This window comes from Ursus maritimus, unplaced genomic scaffold, assembly GCF_017311325.1.
Source record: "Ursus maritimus isolate PB19 unplaced genomic scaffold, ASM1731132v1 scaffold_4, whole genome shotgun sequence".
NCBI classification, from domain to species: domain Eukaryota; kingdom Metazoa; phylum Chordata; class Mammalia; order Carnivora; family Ursidae; genus Ursus; species Ursus maritimus.
In genome coordinates this window covers 52,322,040-52,345,849 of record NW_024426552.1, presented here as the reverse complement: position 1 = coordinate 52,345,849, position 23,810 = coordinate 52,322,040, and the positions used below count along the sequence as shown (strand labels likewise).

The 23,810-nt window shown below is 37.8% G+C and overlaps 1 protein-coding gene across 11 annotated transcripts in view; it reads right to left on the bottom strand.

The window, feature by feature from the left end:
- BBX (BBX high mobility group box domain containing) overlaps nucleotides 1-23,810 on the bottom strand; it is a 265,993-nt gene that overhangs the window by 54,742 nt on the left and 187,441 nt on the right. For all 11 annotated transcript variants that reach the window (XM_040621187.1, XM_040621192.1, XM_040621196.1 and 8 more), the window contains 3 exons: nucleotides 20,853-20,920; nucleotides 8,660-8,740; nucleotides 5,561-5,635 (listed from right to left, as the gene is read on the bottom strand). In XM_040621187.1, coding sequence (XP_040477121.1) covers nucleotides 5,561-5,635; nucleotides 8,660-8,740; nucleotides 20,853-20,920 — 224 coding nt within the window. The remainder of the gene's footprint in view (nucleotides 1-5,560; nucleotides 5,636-8,659; nucleotides 8,741-20,852; nucleotides 20,921-23,810) is intronic.

Sequence of the window (23,810 nt, the reverse complement as noted above, 5' to 3'; positions counted from 1 at the left end):
ACATTTCCTGAATCACCTACCAATACAATATTCATGGAATGACTGGTGAGATATGCTTTCTAAAAGTATCCTTTGGCTTCTTAATTTTTTTTTTTTTTTTGGTGTGGGGGGTGGTGAAAAACTGAAGATTTGTTAATGCTATGGCTGGCCCTTATCTTGATTTCTTGGCAACATTCGATATGGCTGACCTCTCTTTTGAGAAACTCTTCTCTGGGCTTCCACTGCTGGAGGATCCTGGTTTTCCTCCTACCTGTCCCCCCTCCCCCGCCCCCGCCACTTCTCTTTCTCCTTTCTCTGGTGATCCCTTAAATGTTTTTCCTCAAGGTTTTGTCTTAGGGCCTCTCTCTTTTTATTTACACATTTTCTCTCAGTAACCTGATCTATTCTCATGGCTTCATCAGAGCTTGTACAATGCCAATTTGTTATAACACTGCTCGTTCCCACCATTTTTTTTTTTTCTATTTAAGAGACTTATACATCCTTTCAAGTAAGAACAATACCATTAATATGTTTTTCAATGTGTGGTCAGCTGGTGGAGGGAAGTGTGCGTTATGTTACACTTCTGGGTGGGGGACACTAGCGGGCCATACTGGATAGTACATTCTTGGCTTTTTTATTTTCCTCAAATTGGACGGCACTTGCCAATCTGTTAACTCCACCACGGTCTCTCCTTTGGCTAGTACGTACTGTTCCGATAAACAAAGTGGGTGGAATAGTACCTGAAGTACAGCTGAAGTGCTAAGAAAAATGATCACCCTGGATGTTAAACTGCTAATTTTATAGCTGCCTGAGGTAGGGGAGCCACACCAAGGAAACAGGTAGTAAAGATCAAAGGCAAATTAGGTAATAGTGGAAGTCTTTCGCAATTATGAGAGGTATCATAAAACACTGCAGCCTGGGAGGAAATGACTGATAATTAGTGAATGAATAAAAAAAATTAAAAAAAAAAACAAATGAACAGTATGGGATGATTGGTCTTTCTTACCTCAAGAGAAATATTAATGCTTCTAATAAAACACGTAATACTTTCACACTGATTAGCTGCAGTGTAAGTATATGGTTTTTGTCGAGTGTAATATTCTGCAACATATTGAACAGTCCATCATGAAAATGAATGCTTTAAATTTGTACCTATTGCTTATATCCAATTGTGGCAGTGCCTTAAATTTGGTGAGATTATGGTTGTATTTATATTGGCAAAGTAAATACTTTCTTAAAGGAAGTTTTAATGTCCAAACTTATTGGTCTAAATCATCCAGATTAGTTTTCTGTCTTCAAAGAAAATATGTAGTATTTTAATGCAAAGATCTATTTTAGGTGTAAAGAGTCTGCCACACAACAGAAAGAATATGTGAACTGGTCATGGCTTTCAGACTTGTTAAATAATAGAAGACAACAGCTCCCTTCTAGCATTACAGGTGGTCATTAGTCTTCAGTAAATGAGATCTAAAATGTGATGGATGTGTCACTCTACCTGTAAACAAAAAAAGATGCAGATAGGAAACTCATTCTGACCAATGTAATGGATCAGAGCCTGGAAACAGCGACAGCTCTTCAGATGGGCTGAGGTGCATGTAGATGAATTATGAGTATCAATAAGGAATGGAGACAGGCTGAAAGGCGGGGGCAGGCTCTGCACTCTATTTCTTTCTAGATCTTGTAAAGTAGATATATTTTTCTCCCTTTAAACATAAACTTTCATGAGGAATATATAAACAAAATGTTCTTTATTCAGTTTCATGGTTCCAAGTTGGTTAACTTCAATGAGTTTTGAAGCTATCAGACTTGGTTAAGAAAGAAAAACATCCTTCTCAGCTTGCAAGGCAAAGACCCAGGGCTCAGAATGAAAGAAAAAACAACTTCAACTTAAAGAAATGCCCAGGGCTTATGGTTTCTTAAAAAGGGTGTTTCTAGGATAACTATTTTACACAGTAAATGACCCAGGGCCAAGAGAAGATGTAGCTAACCTCTTCCTAGAGTTATGAATGTTTGTAAATCAAATGAGCAGGAATGGTCTCTAAGAATTTTGCATGTCTGACCTTAAAATAATATTACAAAGCAAAACATTTTTAAAGAGTAAATTTTTTCCTCAATCATAGAAACACTCAATCTAAGTGTACAGAAGAGGACTGAAATCCCTCTGAAAAGAGAGGGGGTACAAGTGGGTTACTGAGTAGTGTTCTATTACGTGTCCATCCCCTTTTTCACTTCGCCCCTTTCCTAGGAGGCGCCAGAGATACTAGGAAGTGCCTTAACAAGGACGAGCTAATAACTCACCATAACAATTAAAAACTACAGAGCAGGGGTCTCAAACTGTGGTTTCCTAACAGTAAACTTGTTAGAAATACAAATTTCAAGGCCCCAGCAATCTGTGTTTGAACAAGCCTTTAAGGGGACTCTGACGCATTTTAAAGTTTGAGAACCTCTGCTGTAGACTCATTAAAACAAGAATTTCAAGAGTCTTTGCGTTTTCTCAAAGGTGATGGGTGTTATACGAAATAATTATAAAAGCTTTAGGGATATGATTATAGTTAGTAATTATAGCCTATTCTATTTCTATTGCAATATATGTGCTCAGAGCAGATTTTAGTCGATAATTTCATTAGTTCATCTAGTTAGCTCTTGTTTGGCTGTGAATAAGCCAGCCCGAAATGAGGCTGACAATGTGGTCAGATCTTAAGATGGCAGAGATTGAAACTTAGGACTCTCTTGGGCCAGCTGAGACAAGTGACTAGAGAAGTTATATACCCTTAGAGAACCGTGTACTTCTCTTGTAAAATCACATATAACCGTTACAATTAATAACTGCAGAGGCCATTTTTAGGCAAAGAGGCTTGAGCGATGGACTGTAGAAAGGACCGATGGCAACCACCTGGCTGAATACAGACAGGCCCATGGGGGGGCCCACCGCAAAATATCGAGGCCCTCACTGACCCCGGGGCTACTTACAATGAGGCAGAGTTACCAACATAGGGAGAATTCTATATGCCCCCATACCTCCTCACCTTCCCTCTTAAAAACAGCCCCCACCCCGTCTCTGCAGACAGCTCTCCTCTATTCTGCCCGCTGCTCCCTTGTGGTCTATTAATAAACTTCTATCTTCTTTGTTCTGCCTCAGGTGAATTCTTTTTTTTTTTTTTTTTTTTTAAGATTTTATTTATTTATTGGACAGAGAGAGACACAGTGAGAGAGGGAACACCAGCAGGGGGAGTGGGAGAGGGAGAAGCAGGTTTCCCGCTGAGCAGGAAGCCTGATGCAGGGCTAGATCCTAGGACCCTGAGATCATGACCTGAGCCAAAGGCAGACGCTTAACGACTGAGCCACCCGGGTGCCCCTGCCTCAGGTGAATTCTTGTTACCGCCTGTGCCACCAGCTTTCACCAGACTATCGTCCCAAAAATGGGGGCCCCTATCACCACAATAACCTAGTATGTAATAATTTAATTGGCTTAGGAATGAAAAGGGCTCATACTATCAATCTATGTAAAATATAACTAGGAGAAACAATATACTGACTTGACAGGAGGAATTACATTTGATTCTAGGGCACAACATTTTATTTTGGTTTTTCCCCCCACGCATGCCCTCCTCTTTTGAGGTCTTGAAAGAGCACTAATAATTTTCAGATTAACAATTTTTCATGATCAAAACCCAAAAGCCCTCAAAAGGCCAGTGCTACTGAGTAGAGGAGTGAAATTCTCCAAACATCTCCCTGCATAAGTCTCAAGTGAGAAAAGGTTCTTTTCTTTCTTAGAAAAAACAAAACAAAACAAAACCCCAAAACCCTTCTCATGCTTTAAGGAGTGAGCATACTGAGCAGCAAGGAAGCATTACTGGGTTTGAGAGGCTCAGATCTCATTCTCCAGAATCACAGGATAGCCACTGTTACATCATCAAACTGGTCCCTCAGAGCGGCCCGGGGCTTCAGGAACTCCTCATAAATATGGTAATAGTATCACTTAAATAACAATCACACTCTGAGTGGAGATAACAGTTGGAGACACCAGCTGTGATATCCCATACTGACATTTTAAATGAAGTTGAATAGGCTCGGCAGTTGATGCATATCAGGTGTGTCAAAGATGAGCCCCTACCTTTCTAATATTCCTGCTACAGAGTACAGAATTTAATCAAACAGAACATATGGCAAATACATTCTGTTTTGAGGAAAATACTTCTAAAAAGTTGTATGGGGCTGGCTCACGTATTAAGATTAAGACCAAATTTAGTCACCATACCAAAATTCTTTTTTAACTCTTAAAAAAAATTACTAGTATCAAATGGATGTCATCAACTGGAGGAAAGAAAGGAAATATTAAAACAATTTCCTCAGACTGGAAATAACTGTCTGCTTATCATAATGCCAAATTAGAATAAAATCTTAATTTATTCGGATTCATCAAGCAAATTGTTCATAAATGGTAGTATTATATGACATTTTTGTTACCAGTTTTACAGAATAGCCCTCAACTACTAAAGCAAATACTGCAGCAGAGAAGCCTAACAGATAAGTAGGCCAACTGGTGGCGTAAAGTCACAGCAGTTGACCCAAGTGTCCCGAGAAGAAGCAGTATTTCTTTTTTTAATGTAAAAGCTGAAAGTAATATTTCCTCATTTTCAAAGTAGGATGCTGGGTTTTCTCCTGCCAAAAGGATATCATTTTACATTTCATTTATGCAGCACTCTTTATTCAAACGAATCAAAATGACTCAATGCATCAATATTAAACAGAACAGTCCTGCTTGTCATTTTCTCTCAACCCTTCAAAAAAAAACTGCTTAGTTTATGATATGTGTTTTTGGTTGGACTTACTAAAAAAGGAAAAGGGGGAAAGACCTAGAGCAGACACCACCTTATTTTCACGACCTGTATACACTTTTTTATTTGTCATACAGTGCTCATTAGAAGGGAGCAGCCTATGGTTGAGGCCAGGGATTTTGTGGCAAAATCAAGCGTATCGGAAGTGCCTCTCCACACCAACTATGTAAGCACTCTCTAGTGTGTGCTCTCTCTGGCTGACAAACCAAAGAAATCTGAGATCCTGCAAGAGCTGACCTGAGCTAAGCCTGGGATTAAACACTAATAAAAATGCTGGCTAAAGCTACATCACATCGAAAGCTAAGTACTGATGATTTAACAGGTCGTATTCACCACTGCATCCACTGTGAGTTTTTCATAAATCACGGCTTCTAATTTCACTATCGGAAACATTTAATAAATTGGAATCGCATGGATGTGGACAGCAGTTTTTTCTAAGCTTTTAAAATAAATTAAAAACAAGGTAAAATGAAACAAATGAGTTCCTGGAAAGTGTCTATTCTAAATGAACTCCTTAATGAATACTTATAAAATGAATACAAAATATGGAGCTGATCTGACTATGATTATAGCAAAGGCAGCAAAGAGCATTAAGTATTCCCTTATGTGCATTATGTTCGTAATGGCAAGAGGCATGTCTGAAGTTCACTGTATGCTATTAAAACTCCGTTCTAATATTTCCTGAGCTCAGTAAGTTTCTCAGCCCAATAATCATTAAAAAAAAAAAAAAAAAAAGGCAATACCTCTGCAAACTGAAACAAGGCTGATGCTTGACACTGTTTTGAAGGAGTATCAGAGTGGGACGAACTTGAAGATATCTGAAAGGAAACAAGTAATTTTTATTGCACAAGGACATTTTCCCATACCAGACTAATAGATTCTGCCATATATTCCCACTGTAGACACTGATAAAGATTAAGACATGAATCATCACCCTTAATGCCTTTTAGAAGAACAGTATAAATGATAAAGGAAGACAAAGGCCATGTTTCTAAAAACAGATGATTGGAAGAACAAAAGAGCAAATTTGGCCCATTTGCCATGTCTCTTACAGGATATCAGGTATGCTACAAAGAGCCATTGAGGAGACTTGAGATGAACTGCTTTATTTCAATGTATTTTTAAAAGTATTATTAAAAGCTAGAAGCTGCAAGAAAAGTCAGTCGCTTTCTCTTCCCTACACCACTCCCCCAAGCTGTTCTCTGCTTAGAGGCAGCTGGGAAACAGTGTCGGAGAAGCATATGGATGTGGCTCAGGGTATCTGGGATTGAGTCTTAGCTGACTACTCACTAGCTAGCTATATGACCTTGGGCAGCTCAGCTAATCTTTCTGGGACTTATTTTTCCTAACTATAAATTGATGATAATGATGAAGAGAATAATCCCCATTTTACAGGATTATGGTGAAAAGAAAAGTTACAGAATATACTGCCTGGCATTGAACCAGAACTTAGTAAATTATTCACTGAACAGGAATAGCATTTCTTTTGTAACCCCATGCATGCATACATAAACACACACTCTCTATCACTCTTCAGGCATCTGACAGTGGATGAGGATTCTGCCATACCACAGCTGGTTCAACTAGGCCTTTCGTTCCACTTGGTCATTATGGCAGCCTCATTAAAAGTTTGCTCTGATGGCCCCATGGAAGTACTTTTCAAATATCTTTTGAGAACGAGGTCAGTTATTAATTTGGGTTCCAAAGTGAACAAGACTTCTATCCAGCTACAAAATAGGGTGACAATGAGTCACAAGAGATAAAAGCCTGGGCATTATGAAGTCAGCCCATTCCCAGTCCCATAAAAGTATTTTCCTTCAATTAATTGTGCTCACCAACTCCATCAAAGGGTACTTCTAAGCAACAGATGCACCTTAATCATAACTCTTCAATCAGAGAAGTCATTTTTTTCATCTTAATTAAATTAAGCTGGTTAGAAAAACCATGGAGGCGGTCAGTGATACAATATCAAAGTAATGTTTAGGGATGAGAAAGAATTAGTAAAGAGACTGATGGAATTATTGACTTTATTCACTGCTGAAGCCATTAAGAAAATTTTAATGCCACTATAGTTAGGCATAAAAGCATCTTTAGAATAAATATCAGTAAAAAGAAAAAAGATCCAGATCCTATTTAACAAACTAGATATAAACAGACCAATGTGGATGAATAAAATTTAACCAAGTATTTTAAAGGCATTTGCAGGTAAAATTATACTCTTCTTGGTTAAACCATGAAACCTATCATTTCAACTGAGCACCATAAGCAAGTGTGACAGATCGCAAATATGAATCCACAAGGATTTTACTGAAGTCCTGGGTAGGTCTTACTTCAGACAGCATTTTTCATTCCTATGCACCCTCAATAAAAGTTAAAGAAAGTAACGAGGTTATGTAAGGGGAATTAACTGCCTAATGCATATTTCCTTGAGGACTCAGTAAGACAATGAATGAAATGAAGAGAACCACTGCCATCAACCATCTAGATGTTTGAAAAGCATTTCAGAAGTTTCTAAACAAAAGGATTTACTTACAGATTAATACTGGGATAAAGAGATAATCACATGAATAGGGAGCTCCTGAAAAAATATCAGATTAGGGATAGGGACCCTCTATATAAAAGCAACAGAGTTAGGGATCTCTTTGGAATTTCAGGTGTGCTATAGAACCCCAAAAATGCACATATGGCAATACACCCAAAATTTCACATGAAATTTTAGGGTTTTCATTAGATCTTTAGAGGTTCAGGGACTACTAGTCAAGCGTCTCAGCTTTCAAAGTTGGGACCAACATTATTTAACATCTCTATAACTGCTGTTTAAAAACTGAGTGCAGAGTGAATCTGTGACATTAAATTCTTAAGGAAATAATATACAAAACAATTTTAATTCACAGCATACCTCACACAGTCAGAAAGGGAAGTGACAGATAAGGAATATGTGAGCAAATATGTATTCTAACATTCTGGTGATATCAGCAAGGCATTTACACATATTATAAACAATATCGGAAAAAGAATGGCCTCTGCCTTTGTGAATAGTTTTGCCAATGAAATGTTGAGAACCACCAACAAAGGGCACTGGAGAGGAAAAAAATCTGAAACTAAAAATATGCTCCCTTTGGGCAAAACCTAATACAATGGTAAATGTTAGGAAGAATGACAGTGCAAGAGAAGGTCTAGTAAAAGACAATTCAAATGATAAAGAGAAGACCGCTTTGGGTTAAGGTTTAAGAAAATTAATAATGATGGCTCCATATTGAGTTCTAGGGTAAACGAAGTATTTTGGGAAGCAATCTTAACCTTATGGACTTCATATTAAGGATAATATGCTTTCCTATCATCTCTGAAGCAATGTTAGAAATATATTGAGTCACACAGGTTTGACTTTGAAAATTGTCTTTGACTTTGAAAAATGCCAAATGCATGCTAACATTTCAATTAAGAGCAAAGTGTACTTACAAAAAAAAGGAATGCATAGCCAATAATCATGAGTTGATTCCATCTTCTGATTTAATGCATGATAAATTAACAGCTAATAAATGACTAAGTTCTAACAATAATTCAATTGTATCCTTGACTTTACTATCCATAAACAAAAATTAGTGGTGTGGTTTAAATGTAATAATATTTACTATGACTCAATAACAAGCTTCTATAGACATAAAGTTATTCCTTAATTAGGAGACTCTGGAGTTCAAAAATACCTTTTCCAAAATTTGATTCTCTTTTCCCATCTATGTTAAGTGAGCTAACGAGAATTCTTCATTGCTTTAAGTTACTGACATCAGTCTAAATTTAAGCTCACATCACAATCTCATTAAGTATGAACTGTAATACATTACCTCAGCAAACTGAAATAATGGGGACTTCTGACGTAGTTCAGGGGATTCTGAAACATCCTGTCTACAAGAGCCAGAGGATATCTGAAACGAAGAAAGATGATATCAGGCATCACAGGGATAATTTTTGGAAGACAGCAGATGACAAATGCCACCTCAAACATTCCTATTTGAGGAGAGAATAGTTTTCATTTGCTCAATTGAGGCAAGCCATGACAAAACAGTAGTTATAGTACACAAAGTTTTATACAAAGCGCCATCGAACAGTTAAATACTGCAATAAAAAGAAGGAGATAAACAAGACAATGCATTTTAGAAAAGTTAATATCCATTGAAGAGAAATTTCTACAACGATGCCCATTTGATCTCTTGGCTTTCTGCCACCAATTCTAAAAATATCAACTTCTTTCATGTTCTGTGTTTCCCCAATATTTTATATCACCTAACTACATGAAAACACAAATGGGATTTGGTAATATAACCCTTTTGGGAAAACAAAACTAAAGTCAAATTCTTGTTTTCTAGGTGTTCATGTGTTTATACACAAACCCTAATCATAGAAAAGTTAGTATTTACCTAAGAATAATTTCTTTTATAATATATATTTTCTTTTGCACTATTTACTACATTGGGTAAACATTTAGTGCTCTACAATCTCCATTTTATTACTAATAACAGTTATAGAAATACCACTGGATTTTTAAAAAAAATTCTTGCTATTAATCAAGTACTCTTGTCAGGACACCCACTTTCTTCTTTTATCTCACCGCCTATTTCTGCATTTGGGTGACATCATCACTTAGGAAGCCAACTATTACTGAAAAGTCTTGAGTGTCACAGAATGTTGAGAGAATGATACTGTTACTCCTCTGATCTGACCCTTTTTACAGATGAAGGAACTTAGGACCAGAAAAGTAAATACCACCTCCCCGTCCCCAACATTCAATAATCCCTTACTCTTACTTATCACCACAAGACACAAACATTTGTTTATTGTCCATCTTCTTTCTGGGGCTTTGTTTAATAAAGAATGTTCAACATTGCCTGCTTACAGTGTCAATAAGCATTTTTTAAATAAACTTAAAAAAAGTTTGACATGTCTTCTAAATCCTAAATCAGTCTGTCCTCTCAGCCCCCTTCCTAAATGACAAGATTAGGAAGTCTTAGGGAAAAAGTTATCTTTTATTATAGAGGAAAAACAAGTTAAAAATAGTTTTTTTTAAAAGATTTTATTTATTTATTCGACAGAGATAGAGACAGCCAGCGAGAGAGGGAACACAAGCAGGGGGAGTGGGAGAGGAAGCAGCAGGCTCATAGCGGAGGAGCCTGATATGGGGCTCGATCCCATAACGCCGGGATCACGCCCTGAGCCGAAGGCAGATGCTTAACCGCTGTGCCACCCAGGCGCCACTAAAAATAGTTTTAAATTAACATGTTTCTGACAATAAAATAATTCAAGTTCACTGTTGCAAATCTGAAAAAAACAAAAACTAAAAATACAGAAGAAAAATAATCTACAATGCTATCTGCAAAAGATAAGCACTGTTAATACTCATATATATATTCTCCCAGTTGTGTAAGATAACTTTTCATCAAAAATGAGATATTGTAATACAGTTAAAGAATGTTTTTTTTTTTTAACAAAACATGATTTTTCCTGTTATTAAATCTTTTCCAATGTAATTTTAAGAGCTGCATATGATTGTTATGTGGTTGAATCCTAGGGAAACAGCTGACAGGCACCCAGATTACATTCCTAAAAATGGAGTTTCTCACTGAACCTTTTCATTAGACACTGAGGATGTGTTTCTCTAACGTTGTCATAGGTTATTGGGCAGCAACCGGCTTTTGAAATTTTAATTGTCACCTTTGCATTTCAAAGAGTAACGGCCACCTTCTTTCAGTGATGAACGCTGGAGAAGGTGCAGGAGCTTTCATTCATTTGCCACCTGAGGTCTGGCTGCCAAAGACTGGCTCCCTGTCACTTGACTATTTGACAGATTTTATGCCAAATGGCCCAACGGTGTTTTTATTTGCTTCCCAAGAATCTGAAGCCAGGAAGACACAAAATGCACTAAAAAGACGGCCAATGAATTCTGAAATTACTAGCCATAAAGAACTCCTTCACTGAAAGGAATACTTGAACAAAATATAGCTTTATTTAGGAATGATGAAGAAAAATCAATACTATCTTGGTTTATAAAGAAATCCTTTATGTGTAGCTCCTAGGTATCTTGGTAAATAATCAAAATTTTATTTAAAATCAAGCCTAGGATTAAATTAAAATTATGAAGTGTCTTCAAATTTAATCATATAGGTTGTACATGTGACATAATCTACGAGAGATATTTGGAATCAAATATATTTAGGGTAGCTACACTGCATAAAGTCTATATAACATATACTCTTACTTCTGATAGATGTTTCATGATACAGGAGAAAGTCACCAGTTAAGAGGAGATTAGTTACCCTGTGGTTTAGAGTTCATATGAACACTAAGAAGTAAAGTGAACTTTCTCTTCAAGTGCTGTTTATAGATTATTTGGCCATACTACAAAAGTCACAAAATTTTAAAGTTCAATGAGACCCTTTACAAATCATTATAATGGATAGCCATACATAAAACTTTCTGTTTGAACAGAGAATTCAAATGTAAGTAATTATCAAGGCCCTGTAATCTTCCACATGTTGTATTAACTGGGCTATGAAATCCAAGAAGTCTGTATATGCGTGCTTGTGTTCACCACCCATCTGTTGTATAGTAGATGCACAATGAGTATCTGCTGACTGACTCGAGTCTCTGTGCGTACGGATACAAAAAATCTCAATGACCTGGCCAGGAATCACACAACAAAGGCTGACCAACGGTTAAAAGAGTAGTAATAGAATCACTAAGGCTATACATCTTACTCTAAGATGTCTCTCAAAATTGAGTTACTCTTAATTTTACTCATAAATTTAAGGCATTAGTTACTCTTAACTTTAAAGCACTGTGGATTTAGCATATATTTTCAGTGTACTGTATGGGAAACGGAAGAAAATTAGGAGCCTGGAGAATTGGGTTCCTACTAAGCTCAGTGGTTACCTGTCTCTCTGAATCAGAAGCTGCAAATCAGAAGGGGCCCTGAGTGGGAACAGAGAGAGGGTTGCAAAAAAACCCCAACAATACCAGCAGCAAAAGCGGGGAGAAGACAGAAAAACTGTAAAGGACAGACACAAATGTTTTATAAAGCACTGTAGTCTGTCTAAAAGAAATTAAAGTAGAGCCAAGAGTCGCGAAGTGTCTCCTGAAGGCTTCAGTTCATGGCAGTAATTAATATTTATAACTATGGTTCTAAGTTGTCAAGATAAGGATAATTATAAAATATAGCCTTTATTAAAAGGCAGAAATGCGTGTGATACATGTTAGGCATATTTCCATCAAAAATCTCAAAATGTAAATATAGCTCAATGACATGGAAAATGAATGTATGTAGAAATTCATTCTTGTGTGCTTGACAAATAAGGCATCCGATGCAGGAGTGTACATTTGTGCAGATACTGATAAATACACACATTTGGTAAAGAAATCTGGGATTATACCCACATAAAAGTAGAAAGTATTTTGCACACAAGGCTCCTATTGAAGTATTAGTCAGAGGGTCCCAGACCTTATCACCTTGCTATTTCTATTTATAGCACTCCGAATTACTTATTATACGGGGCATGCTTTTTATGGCGAAATATCAATTCCTCAATCTCCATTCCTATGCTAGGGCCAGCTTACTTTCTAAATATAACAGAATATACAAGAGCCAAAGATAGCGCTTCATTAATTATAAGCAGAGGTTAAAGGAGAAAAAAAAACCCCAAAGCTGTTCCTAGAGTCTCTGAAATAATCCATAAAGCCACTAGGTGTAGCTATCTGCCCAAGAAAGAAACAGCTAAAGGGATTTTTAAAAGCCAAGTTTTGTTAATGTCCCTTAAATCCAATCTTCCCTTTGATTTAGTTATAATTCTCAAAAACCAAGAAAGAAGAATTATCGGCATAATTAAGAATTACAACATAGTATCTTTTTCCACAAGTACACATGACATCATGCAAACAGAAGATACAGAAATGGGATCCAGCCTCCTGATACAAAACAAGATCACACCAGTTAGATGCACTAGAAGTGCTTTGGAAAGCACCAGCCTGTTCCTACCTCACAAGGCGCAAGACTGCAGCCACACAGCTGGATTCTGATAAACATAAGGTCAACAAAAAGGGTAAGTGCATTGGTTTTATCTGAACCGTACATTTCTGCCCTTGCTATAGCAAACATTTGTTAATACTCAACTCCTTCAACAAAATTCAATAAAAACCTACTATGCGCCAGCCACAAAGACTGCTCACTGTTTTTAAGAAGCTTTCATTCCACTTGTATGCATTATGTGCTAGAGAATAAAATGATAATTAAGGGAATGTGTCTGGCCCTTAAGTGGCTTATAATCCAAGTGCAGGGGACAGCTACACAGTTAAGATATAAGTGCATGGTGGCAGAACACAGTGGCATTGTAAGGCCTCTGAGGACAGAGAGGCAGCCTTCACTCCTTCTGGGATAGGCTGAAGTTGTTAAGACAGTAACATCTGAGATATACCTAGGAGAAGACACCAGAATTGTGGAAATGATGTGGCAACAGGAGGAGGAAAAGGATGGAAGCAGGTACCCTGTGTGCTTGAGAAACAATGGCTTTCTCAGTGTGGACGAAGAGTAGAAGCCTGGGAGTGTAGTGGGAGATGAACCGAACTGAGAGAAATTTGAATTCTCTGTTACAAAGTTTGAAAATTAGGCTGAAGGCAATGGGGAGCCAGCCAAGGTTTTCACTCGGAGGAGCGGCATGATGAGAGATAGGTAGTTAGATAATTCTGTCAGTGGAGTGCAGGATGACCTTGGCTGGGAAGTGACTGGAGGCAGGAGACCAATTAGAAGGTTAAAAAAATAAACCAGCTGAGATGTGGGGCCCCAATTAAATCAGAGATGGTATTTGCCAGGCCCCAGTAATTGCCTGGAAGGATGTCAGGGCTGAAGGAAAAGGTCTGGACAAGGCCAGGATTTCCAAGGTTGGTTAAAGCCTTTCACTCAAAGGGTTTCCGGATGGTGGGGAGGAGGGTGGGCGGGGGCCGGGCGGTGGTCTTCCACGGGAGGAGAGAGTTTGGGACTAGAGGATTCGGTTTCAGAGTTCAGGAGTAAAGATCCCTCGTGATGCCAAAGGCCAGTGAACTGATTCTCCCTCGTTCAGCTTGACCCAGTCTTTCCTACAATTGGGCGGCTTTTGCCAAGTATCCTTCTCTAACAGAGTACCTGAGTGATCATTTAATTTACATTTAATAGGAGATGTTAAATGAAGCTCTGAAATGGACTTGTGCTTAAACACAGGTGAATTAAATGTAAGCATATTACATCCAAGTTAGTCCTTCAAAATGTTTTTAAGGATTAAAATAAAGCCACCCTTAATTAAACCTAAATTAGGTTTGAGAGAAGCCGAGGACGGACGCACCGCGCTTGGCTAGCTGACACCAGGACTGAGCCACAGCGGAGACTGAGCACTGGGCTTTACCCTGGGGAGCATAAAGCCAAGTAACACCGCACAGAATCGCACGCTCCCCAAAACGAGAGTACACAGGATCTGGCTGAAAGGAACAGAAAGTCCAGGGTTCTGCTCAGGCCCCCAGGGCTACCGGGGTCACTCCTGCTGCGGCGTGGGTGAAGTTCTATCATTCTAAGCCATGTGGCAGAGCACTAGTGTGGAAGTCCAGAAGGGACTCCAGGCCACGTCTACAAGTAACTGCCACAGCAGCTGAGACAAATCACAACCCTGTCCGGCCTCCGGTTCCTCACGTGCCACTCCTCCTTCTTCACTGGGCAATGTGGAGACAGAACGCAGTGGTGTATGAAAACAGGCTCTCAGGAACAGCACGGCAGCAACCACCACCCTTCTTGTCTATCCTCTCATTCTCCATCCTCCGCTTTCTATCCTGGCTCACGTGAGGCCCGCCTCCCCTATCACCCCTTCCAACCACCTCTGGGAGACTGAAGAGCCCATGCAAGTTCATCACTGTCTGCAGTGGCATGGCCTGGGGACTCAGCAAGGATAGATACCTGTCAGTCAAGCTGGGTAAAAGGACCGGATTCTCTGAGCCTTGAGCCCCCACACTGCTGACATGTGGACGAGGCTGGGCTGGACAATAGTTTCCGTCAAAATGGGCAGTGAACAGTGACTTCATCCAGAAAGGAAGAAAGCTCAAAAAGCCCATTGATTATTTAATGTAAAATGTAAATACAGTATATTTCCTCATGAGATATGTTTAGAAGTTAAAAAACTGTGAGAAGGGAATGAAAGCTTTGATGGGACTGGGGTAAGAGTTGGGGGAGGGAAATTCAGTGCATTCAAGCACAGTGAAATAGATGAATTAGTAGCCTAAGAAAGGTATATATCAAACTAGCTCAAATGTACCAACAGGTGGGAAAATAATTTCCCCTAGTTCACTGCTGTCAGAAATTATGATAAAGACACATGAAAACTTTCAACTTTATTGAAATCTGTAATATTTGTGAACTTAAAACTCAGTGTTTAAAATATGGACATAATTCTTCATTCGTTTAACAAATACACTGGATCCTTGAACAACACGAGGGTTGAGAGAGCCAACGGTAGTCAAAATTCCATCTGTGACTTTTGACTCCACAAAACCTTAATTACTAATAGCCTACGGTTGCCCGGAAGCCTGACCGATGATGTAAATCCTGTGACTTTGGGTCACACTATGACCCTGGAGAGGCTATGTAACCTCTTTAGCCTAGAGAGATTATTCCCCTTTATGAAATGGGGATAGTAATAAATAATAATAACAATAAACCAACCTCAAAGGGGTTGTTGGAAGATGAAATGAGATAATCCATGGGAGTGCTTAGCAAAGTACCTGGTCCAGAAAGTATTCACGAAATGGTTCTGTAAAGGTCCAGCACAGGGCGCCATGGGAGAAGGGAGAAGTGGTCGGAGTTGGGGTCAGGTGGGTGGGGGGCTGAACCCCAAAGGCCCCTGAATACCGCGTAGAGACTGAAGCTAGTCCTCCTGGGTTCAAATCCCAGTTCTGCACTTGGAGCTGCACGACTTTGAGCAGATTATTTAGCCTCCTCTGCTTCCACTTCCTCACTTAATAGTTTAATATTTACTTGAAAAGCAAGGAAGACTTAACCCACAGTGTTGTTGTGGAGATCAGGAGTTACTCTTAGGTAATGCATTTCAGAACCATACCAGGAATGAAGGAAGTGCTCAATAAATGAGAGTTCAGTGACTACTCTACAAGCACGTGAGGAGCCCTGCAGTTTAACTCCTATCATTTGTTCCTGATTTCAAGTTGCTTAAAGTCTTCTGGATGAATCAACACTTGTACATTACATACAATGAGAAAAAAAAAATTAAAGACTTTTATTATAGAGTTTATAATAAAGCCTCCAACTAAATACAATCAAGCGCTATAATGCCTAACACTGACAGTAAAAGCAATGATCAGGAGTAAGAGGAATCAAATTTGGCTCAACCAATTAGGAAGGGCTCCCTGGAGGAGGTGAGAGATTGATGTTACAAACATGAAACAAAATATATTTAATATTTTCAAATTTCAATCATATAGAAATTTGCATACATGAGCTGTTTTACTTTTGAACAGGCAGACGGTGAAATCTCCTTTGGAGTCAGAAGTATCATGTGAAGAATTTGCTCTGTATAAAACCCTGTACTTTATTACATCATCAGCTCCATGAGGACCCAGACTTGTGTCTGGATTTGTTCCCTGACAGGACTGGCACACAGTAAGCATTAAATACTTGTCATATGACTGAATATGTGAAAAGATGGCACACAGTTCCCAAACTGTTCAATTCTTACATACGACCTGTCTAGCCCCTTAATAATGGAAGTATACAATCATTTGCTAGCATCTTCTCCACGAACTTTCATGCTAACTCAGCTACTCTGCTGAAGTCATACTTCCTACACAGTAATTTCTACCAGGTTAAAAAACTGTCTCCTTCTTGAGCACCTAGTGATAGAGAATAAATTACAACTGCATCCTACAAGTTTCCGATGGACAAGGAGCCGTGTGTGTGCGTGTGCACGCACTGCCAGTAACGCGCATGATATCCTGTAGGACTGATGTCTGACAGAATTTAAACTTTCAAGTTATGTATGAAATGCCTAGAATAACACAGGGTGATGATACCAGGTACCTGCAAGAATGCTCTCAGGAGTGGTGAAATTGCCTTACAGGTTTTATTTAACTAATCTCCACAGATTAGAGGAATTCTCTTAGGAATTAGAGGCAAGTGGGTAATATTATTAGCTCCATTTTACAGGATGGAAGGCAAAGAAAAAAGTGGCTTGATCATAACTTTATTGTCCTATCTGTTGGTTCCAACAAAAGAACTAGGCATTCTAAAATCATAGACCTAACATCTAATACATTTCCCGCACATGTGAAAGTTTGCCTTCCGTCACAACTAAATAGATATCGATGCCTTCACACCTTTTTGTCAGCTATGATTACTCTGCCTAACTTATTACCTTTCCTATTACTCCCCCAAACCATCTTTCCCTCTGTTCCAGTCAGGACTTCCCGGCACTGCCTCAGTCCTGATACTGAGTGTGGTCCTTTACAATACTGACCCAAGCTGTTCTCTACACTATGTGTCGACTAACAGTCCCCTTCACACTCTCTGAAATGCAGCACTCCCTGCCTTTATTTCTTAAATTTTATTTAGCTTTGCATTTTCATTAAAGTAACAAATATAATAGTATAGGCGATTTTTAGTCTTGGGGAATCACTTCTACAAATTCTAGATCAAATAATTATTATAAGCCTTATTCACTGTCTTTTCATCCTTAGATGATAACTCCCTGATATGAAATATAAGTGCTTACCTCTTTTTAGGTAACTGCCTTCTCTTTAGCTCTTCCCAGAGTCTGATGGGAATGTGACTTTGATATTGAACAAATTGCCTCTCACCTCCTCTGTAGAGCCCTCTGCAGGCCTATTTTCAGCTGATCCTTATACCATATTTTATTGATTAAACTACTTCCATTTGGCTTCTGATTTAAATATGTTTGCTAAAATCTCATGTTCATTGGTAACATTCCGTTTCCCTCATTATTACAGGGTATTTCCTAGTGCGACTTCCATGCCTACACTTCACCAAGTCTCAACAAAGACCAACTCAGAGCCACAGGGTGAGCAGGGGCGTGTGTGCGTGTGTGTGTCCTGCTAATATATCTATCTATTTTGCTTCCTCATCCATAAATGAATGACAAACAATTTTTAAAAATCTTAATGCATTTCAATGTACTCTGGATATAAAGGAAATACAGGGCTAATCATTCATGTGAAAAATAAAAGAACCAAACTGTAAATACAAATTTCATCCCTTTTATTCATTAGAGAAAAAAGCACAATTGAAACTAAGCCTGCCTCAGTAACAGTAGCATGTACGAATGTCCACCTAATAATGCTGCAAACTTATTGTGGCAAATTCAAAGTTAATCAGAAGATTCAGGTAAAAGAGAAAACGCAAACATTTTCTTTGCCATTACTTTCCCACTGATAAGGCTGAAGAACCTATGATTTCTCTCTAAAAAGTCTTAAGAGCACGTCAGGTAGATCCAGGAAATATTACAGGCCAAAGAAGCTTTTAATCTAGAATTTTATTACTTTAGATATTAGAAGATATTCAGATATATTATTTATCTGAAAATTTATTATTTACAGCAAGCCTCTATGCCTTCTAGAATTATTTTTTTAAAAAACAACTATTATCTATATTAATATTTCTACATTTAAAAATACAGACTTCTGAGAATTTTTTTCTATGTAGTTAGGTTTCAGGTTAATGAACAAAGGAAAATCTCCTCCCTCAAAGACTAGTATTTCAGAATAAGAATTCTGTCATGGCATTTTAAAAAGCCATTATGATTAGACTTTCTCTGTGGCAGAATTTTTGTAAAATGTCATTTTATTTGATTGGTCCTACCTAACAGTATAAACAGACATCACAGTAATTGTTCCAAATGTCAGCAGTATGAAATTTCTGTAACTCTCTCTTCTTATCTCATTACCTTGATAATTTTCTTAGGAAAATGTAAGTGCATATTTACCACATTTGTCTTATGTTCATCATCTGCCTATGTATCTAGTCCCCTAACATTCTACAATCATGTTCACATATTTGGAATGAGATAAGACTTTGTAGAGAAAACAGATGATAAATGAAGTCTACTGATGATATGTATGACACAAACTCTCAAAATGAACCATATTTAGACACAGGTTAATTTTGTACAACAGTCACTGCTTTATTGTTTCAGTATCTCAAGATTAGTTTCAATAATGACCTAAATATACCACCTCTGAGATGAGAAGTAGGAAGTAAAAAAGAAAGAGATGTATTCTTAGAAGTGGTTCTTAAAGACCTAACTGCTGGCAACTTCTTCCCTAGCATAGATTTCCTTCTACATGGTTCCCTTCTTTAAGTAATTTACCTTTATAAACTTCTTTAGCTTGAGAATTCTCAAAACAGTTCCCCTTCCTCAGAAATAAAAAGTTGACCATTGTTTATATTACTTGTGGCAAAAACCTGCTGTTCTTAAAAGGGAGAACTTCTCCCCGAAAACAGCCCGGGAGGCAAACTGTAAGCAAAAAGGGTGGGGGGGGGGCAGTCTTTTCTTTGACTAACACTTTCATCTATCTGTAAGTTCTATAGATGTTTATTTATTTACATGTGTTCCTGGAAGTTAGAAAGAATGGTGACAGAAGTTGGGAAGAAAACACCATTATAATATAATCTGTTAGAAAAGATGATGCCGACTTTCACAATATAGTACATTCTTGGAAATCATGAGTCACACTGTGTTCAAAGGTCAAGTGTGCATTATTATTCCAACATTCACCTTTTGGAACATGCTTGCGATACTCTATACCTAAGTGACAATCAATCTGATTGCTATTAGGCAGCCATGTGTTAGCGAAATGATTTCCGAGAATTCTATTGTGTTAGGAAGTAAAAACATGCTGAATAGTAAGTATGGAAAAGTACAAAGTGACATGTTTATTTTTTTCAGCTAAAGAATAGTGCAATGTAAGTAACTACCGGCATACCTGTTTACACATTCTTTTGCTACACTGAACTAAATGGAATCAAAATAATTATGTTAAACTGACTATATGGTCAACTACTATGGATCCCAAATGTAAACTATACATAATAATAGCCTCTGTGATATAAATATCTTACATGGTATCTTCTAAAATCACTATTTGAATAGGAGTGAATTGTACTCTGTAGGGCATACTCAACTTCTTAAAGTAAAAAAAAAATATATATATATATATATATGCAATGAATTGAGCTGACTGCTATTTGGCCATAAATAGCGACTCTGGTTGGGACTGAAAAGTCTCCATTTCAGGTACCTGAGTGTGGTAAAATAACATGACCCGCAGGTTAATTTGTCTGGCCTCTGTTAAATGAGACTGGAAAAGAGAAATTCCACAAATGCAAACTATACATGGTTAATTGCAAGGACCTGCCCATCAAAACCATACCTAAAATGTGTTGTAAAAGCAGCCCAGTAACTACAAGGAAATAAGAGATCATAAAACCAAGGTTATGAGAGCCTGGGTCCTTTTCATTTTCCATTTTAAAGAATAAAACAATGTTGGAATGCCATGTTTCAAAAACAGGAGTTTGGATTTATTCAGGTACCAGAAAGACTGACGGGTAAATTCTCGACTTTTCGCTAGCAAGTCTGCGTGAGAAATCACGAAAGCAGGGTATGTTATGAATGGAGGGAATGAATCATAGGGCCCACCCTGAGGACCCATGACACAATTGTAGCAGACGCTAATTATCTGTACATTCCATTTCTTTCTCTTAGGTTCACAGACCTCAAAAATCTGCACCTGACTTCTTAATTTGTGTCCTCTTGGGTTTATTTACACCACTTTGGTTACACTCAAGGCACAATACAAAGCACATCTAGATCTTGACCAAAAAAAAAGGATCAAGTTTGCTCATGAGCTGTAAACAGTGAAACTACAGAACTAAGAGCGTGAAAAGAATCCAAATGTCTGTGTTTTCAAGCCTCAGCATGAGCGGAGTGGGCAGGAATGAGACCGGCTTACCTCTGGTGTTCCAAGAGCATGTTCTCCAGCTAAAAGCAGCATGCTCAGGCCTCCCATTTGAGTAGGATCTAAAAGTCAAAAACAAATAAATCATCAATTTACAAGCATGAAGTACATATAATCCACACAGAGTCAAAAAGAATACTAACAAAGACTCGAAACAACAGAACCGTATATAACTTGTTACAGAAAATTTTCAAAACTCTTCATATAGCAATAATCTGGCATATATGTACTTAAGTACTCATACTTTTGTGAGCCTTTTAAATCCCCCTATGTCCCACCATTTCAACATAACCCTTTCTTCAATACTACAGCTGTTTATAATATGAATTATCTCCTAATCTGATGCTTCTTGCCTTACTAAATGGGGGGTTTCAGTGGATTTTTTTTTTATTTTTTAAATTTTTTTAAAAGATTTTATTTATTTATTCGACAGAGATAGAGACCGCCAGCGAGAGAGGAAACACAAGCAGGGGGAATGGGAGAGGAAGAAGCAGGCTCATAGCGGAGGAGCCTGATGTGGGGCTCGATCCCAGAACGCCGGGATCACGCCCGGAGCCGAAGGCAGACGCTTAACCGCTGTGCCACCCAGGCGCCCCGGATTTTTTTTTTTTTTTTTTTTAAAACAAAAGAGTGCTTACACTTGATGTCTAAGAAGCTTGAGTTTGTTATTCTCAAATTGTTATTTCTGCCATGTAAAATTAGGGCTGATAAAAAGTACCAGGCTATATGAGAAACTAGAGAACAGAGAGAAATTTTATAAATGAGCATTCCAAAATCTTGGGGGCTTTGCTCAAATAATCTTTAAAACTTTCAAAAACAAATTTAAATTAGAGAATGATGTATTTTTGATATTTTCAATCTTAGGGGTATAGTCAGGTGCTTCCTTGAAATACTTTTCGGATTTAAAGTGAATCCTTTTTATATTACCGAAGGCCTTTGTTTTCATTCCTTCAATAATCAACAGAAACAAAAAGACAAAATAAAAACAGCAAAGTGGTAGGTCTACGACCCAGGGTTATGACTAAACAAGTATTAGAGAAAATAAGAAACCTATATCCCTCAAGGTTGTCTTAAACGAATTAAATTTCAGATCTGCGTTGAAATCACATATGTGGCAATGCCTAACTTAGTGCCTGTCCTCGCGCATATAGGTCCTACATAAATGCATTCTTATTTTTAGGAATCTCTCTTCAATTAAAAATGAGAATCAGGCATACTGTTGCCTGAAGACATGGAAGAGTTTTTCTCTTTTTTGCTTAAAGATAGGACCTTAAGTATATTTTTGGACATGAGCTGTCCTAACTCATGAAGCCACTCTGATCACATCTTATATACAGTCAAATTTTTTTTAAAAATTGAAAAAAGAATCGGAAGGAAGGAAGGAAGGAAGGAAGGAAGGAAGGAAGGAAAGAAAAGAAAGAAAGAAAGAAAGAAAGAAAGAAAGAAAGAAAGAAAGAAAGAAAGAAAAAGAAAGAAAGGAGGGAGGGAAAGAAAGAGACAGAGAAGAGGTAAAGAAAAGAAAAGAAGAAAGAGAGAGGGAGGGAGGGAAGAGGGAGGAAGGAAGGAAAGGTTATTAGAGGGGAACGCAGGTCACCCAATGATCAGATGGTCAAGAAACAGCTCAGTGTTGGAAAGCAGCCCCACAGGAAGAAGCTACATATGGAATACACGGAAACTCTGGCTGCTGTGATGAAGCAAGGCTCTTTGTTGTTGTCTTAAAAATTCCATCTTTAATTAAATGTTAAGTTTAAGAACTACTGTGTTTGTTAAAATAGACACTTAAATCTATTTAAAATTAAAATGAGGGGGAAATGAATTTAGCAGGAAGTAAAATTTTAATTTGGTTCTTTGGATAGCTAAATACTTTTGCTGCTGTCATTCTAGAGATCAGGAGGACTGGATGATTGCTTTCTAATAGAAATAAAAATGTGTTAGTTCAAATTTTAAAGTAGAATAGGAACATGCTTACATGACAATTTATTTGCTATATACCAATGTGATTTTGCAAGAAGTTTGCTGTAAAACACAGACCAAAAAGGTACCATCATCTTTCACATTAATTTATACTTACACAACCTTATCTAGAAACATCAAAAATACGCACATAGCATGCTTTGCTTTCTCTTTACCAAGAGGACCTGTACCAAACTAAATTCTACACAACTTTCTCTTCTTGGAAATCATACATTTAACTGCTTTGGGATTATTCAAAATAGCCAAATGACATGTGATAAGTACTGCCGGAAAAACAAAAGATTCCATGTTGAGGAAAAGCTTACACTGTCCTCTGAAGGCCCTGTGAGGATCCCCGAGATTCAAACAGCTAAGCCCCATGTTTTAATTAAAGGCAAATCCATCTGCTTTCACTGCACTGCAAGAGACACAACTGGAAATTTCAGAACATGTTATCCTCTATACACTAGCTTAAAAAAGACTTGACTGACCGTGGATTTACCGACATCTGTCACAGAGCCTCACATAATGAGACGAACTGAAGGTGTTTTCCTTCTTTATTTTACTTTACAGAACATTGTTTTTGTAAAGCTGACCTATCTTGGTTGATGTCTAGGTCTCCAACTTTCGATTTGTAGGTACAAAAGGTAGATTAATAAACTGTCAAAAATGGTGCTAAAAACAGACATCTTTCATAGCTCTCAAAGCTTTCATAGGTTTATCTACAATTATTATTGGTTTGTGAAGAGCTACTATATGGAAAACACCTACTGATATTGATTTAGAACCGGGAGAAAAAGGCATGGAAGACAAATGGTCATCGAAGGAATTTGGTTGGCAGCCCATCATCCATACACTCTTTTATGGTCCCAATGATAAAATGTTTTATTATAGAACACTTCAACTGATATAATTTGGGAAGTCCAGAAAGCTCACCAAGACTGCTAGCAAGCAAGGTGAAACTAAAATTGTAAAGTGACAGCTAAACAAGGATAAGAT